The sequence below is a fragment of the Dama dama genome, chromosome 26 (genome assembly GCF_033118175.1).
Source record: "Dama dama isolate Ldn47 chromosome 26, ASM3311817v1, whole genome shotgun sequence".
Lineage (NCBI taxonomy): Eukaryota > Metazoa > Chordata > Mammalia > Artiodactyla > Cervidae > Dama > Dama dama.
In genome coordinates, this window is record NC_083706.1 from 33,613,558 (window position 1) to 33,616,396 (window position 2,839).

At 37.4% G+C, this 2,839-nt stretch overlaps 1 protein-coding gene across 1 annotated transcript; it reads left to right on the forward strand.

Annotated features, from left to right (window-relative positions):
• The first annotated feature begins 1,294 nt into the window (after positions 1 to 1,294).
• On the forward strand, positions 1,295 to 1,792 carry LOC133046970 (large ribosomal subunit protein uL23-like). The gene has a single exon (XM_061129980.1). It carries the CDS (start codon positions 1,301 to 1,303, stop codon positions 1,775 to 1,777), a length of 477 nt encoding a protein of 158 aa, XP_060985963.1. The 5' UTR covers positions 1,295 to 1,300; the 3' UTR covers positions 1,778 to 1,792.
• The last annotated feature ends 1,047 nt before the right edge of the window (positions 1,793 to 2,839 follow it).

Sequence of the window (2,839 nt, forward strand, 5' to 3'; positions counted from 1 at the left end):
TCCATCTAATACTATAGACAGACATATTGTTATCTATTAACCATTGTATTAAACATGAAGCACAGAGGTAAGAAAATATCTAACACATATATGGCTGCTTAAGTGAGCATCCTGCAACTGATAAGTAAATTAAAAATATATTCATAATGACTCTATGCAACCCTAAGATTTTATTTTTCACTAGCTTTTATTGTAGTATAGTTGATTTACAATATTATGATCATTTCTGTTATACAGAAAAGTATATCGGTTATACATATAAAATATCCACTGTTTAGGTGGTTCTATTTCCATATTGTTCATTATAGAGTATTGAGTTAAAGTGTGTTAAAGAGTAGGTTCTTATTCAGTTCAGTTCAGTCGCTCAGTCATGTCCAACCCTTTGCGACCCCACGAACCACAGCATGCCATGCCTCCCTGTCCATCACCAACTCCCGGAGTTTACCCAAACTCATGTCCATTGAGTTGGTGATGCCATCCAACCATTTCATCCTCTGTTGTCCCCTTCTCCTCCTGCCCTCAATCTTTCCCAGCATCAGGGTCTTTTCAAATGAGAGCTCTTCGCATCAGGTGGCCATTAGTTCTTATTAGTTATCTAATTTATATAAAGTAGTGATAGTAGCATGTATTTGTTAATCTTAATCTGCCAATTTAAAGTCAGAGAATCTTTGCATGATGTGTAAAGGCATAAAAAAGAGTGAAAAAACTACTTAGGCAAAGATACTAGTCTGTTACTCAGAAAATAAATCAGAAATAAGTTGCTAAGAATGAAAAAGCTATGCATGAAAAATATGAAAATGAGCACTGAAAATAATACTACAGCTGTATCAAAATAACAATAAAATTTGCATATTATTGCAAAATTACATATCTAATATAAAGTCATTAGAAATACCAGAAATGTCAGGATATATATGAAAGCAGTGGTGCAACTGGAAAAAATTGAAAAGGGGCTGATTTGAACAACTGGCCAGTTTTTGGAAATTTGTGGGTATGTGAGAGAAAGAGAGAAAAATATTTAAAACATTCTTCCATGAATAAAATGTGATTACATCTTCCCCTACACTACCAAGCAAATTACATTTTCTGTTATCCTTTAATCATACATATTTAATTATAATGTGGTAAAACTATATGCTATTTTTTCCAATTTTCAAAAAATATAAAAGAAAATTAAAAGTTTTATTATAACAATAAAACAGAACACTAACCTTATAAATGTCTGCATTGTAAAAGCAATGGAATTGTTAAGAATTATTAGAATGTCTTAGAGTCAAAAGAAATGGTAGAAACCCTTTTCATGAAGATGGCGCCGAAGGCAAAGAAGGAAGCCCCTGCCCCTCCTAAAGCTGAAGCCAAAGCAAAGGCTTTGAAGGCCAAGAAAGCAGTGTTGAAAGGTGTCCACAGCCACAAGAAAAAGAAGATCCAGACGTCACTCACCTTCCGGCGGCCCGAAACACTGCGGCTCAGGAGGCAGCCCAAATATCCTCGGAAGAGCGCCCCCAGGAGAAACAAACTTGACCACTATGCCATCATCAAATTCCCCCTCACCACCGAGTCAGCCATGAAGAAAATAGAAGACAACAACACACTGGTATTCATTGTGGATGTCAAGGCCAACAAGCACCAAATTAAACAGGCTGTGAAGAAGCTCTATGACATTGATGTGGCTAAGGTCAATACTCTGATCAGGCCTGATGGAGAGAAGAAGGCATATGTTCGACTGACTCCTGACTATGATGCTTTGGATGCTGCCAACAAAATTGGGATCATCTAAACTGAGTCCAGCTGGCTAATTCCAAATATAAAAGTTTTCACTATGTAAAAAAAAAAAAAAGAAATGGTAGAAGTAAGACAGATAACATTAAATTACTTAACTTACACAGCCAGTTGTCAAAAGATATAGTATAAAATAAATAACTAGACAAAAGTTTAACTTTACGGTTAAGTGTACAGAGGTGATGAAAAAGGAAAGTTTCTTCTTTTGGAACTGGCAGACTTTTTAACATGCATCAACCCTCCTGTTCAAAACAAAAAAACTGGAAAATCTAGGCAAAATCTAAACAACACCTGATGAAAATGCACAGCTAATAAGGCAATGAAAATTCATGAAAATTAGATTTTCAAGTATAAGAGAACTCAGAAATATTGGGTTTCCCTGGTGGCTCAAGTGGCAAAGAATCTGACTGCAATGCAAGAAATCCCGGTTCGATCCCTGGGTGGGTGGAGAAGATCCCCTGGAGAAGGGAATTAGCCTACCATTTTGGAACACTTTCCCTCTAAAACTGCTACCCAATAGAACAGCCACTAGCTTCATGTTGAATATTTAAATTTTAATTGATTAAATTTAATGAAAACAACAATTTAGTTCCTTGGATGCACCAGTATGTTAATTGCTCAAAAAATCTCAGAAGGTCAGTATCTATCACGTTGTAAAGCACAGATAGAGAACATTTCATTGTGACGGAGGATTCTATTGGATAGCGCTAGGGAGAGGGTTTTCTGTCAATTAAAGGAGAGAAAAAGTCATGGCTCTGGTACAGTTGGTAAAGACTCACATGCCAATGCAAGAGACACAGAAACGCAGGTTTGATCCCTAGGTCGGAGAGATCCCCTGGAGTAGGGAGTGGCAAGCCGCTCCAATACTCCAGCTGGGGAAATTTCATGGAGAGAGGAGCCTGGTGGGCTACAGTCCCTGAGGCTGCAAAGAATCTGACACGATTGCACACACACACACACAAAATATCCCACAAAGGGCTGAGAAGCAGTGCAAAGATTTGGACAAACTCATGGAATCAGGACAACTAAATTATAGATCAGTGTCAGCCAGGGACAGTGA

Bases quoted from the DNA above. Each gene is read 5' to 3' on its own strand.
- LOC133046970 (XM_061129980.1), top strand. From the start codon at position 1,301: ATGAAGATGGCGCCGAAGGCAAAGAAGGAAGCCCCTGCCCCTCCTAAA.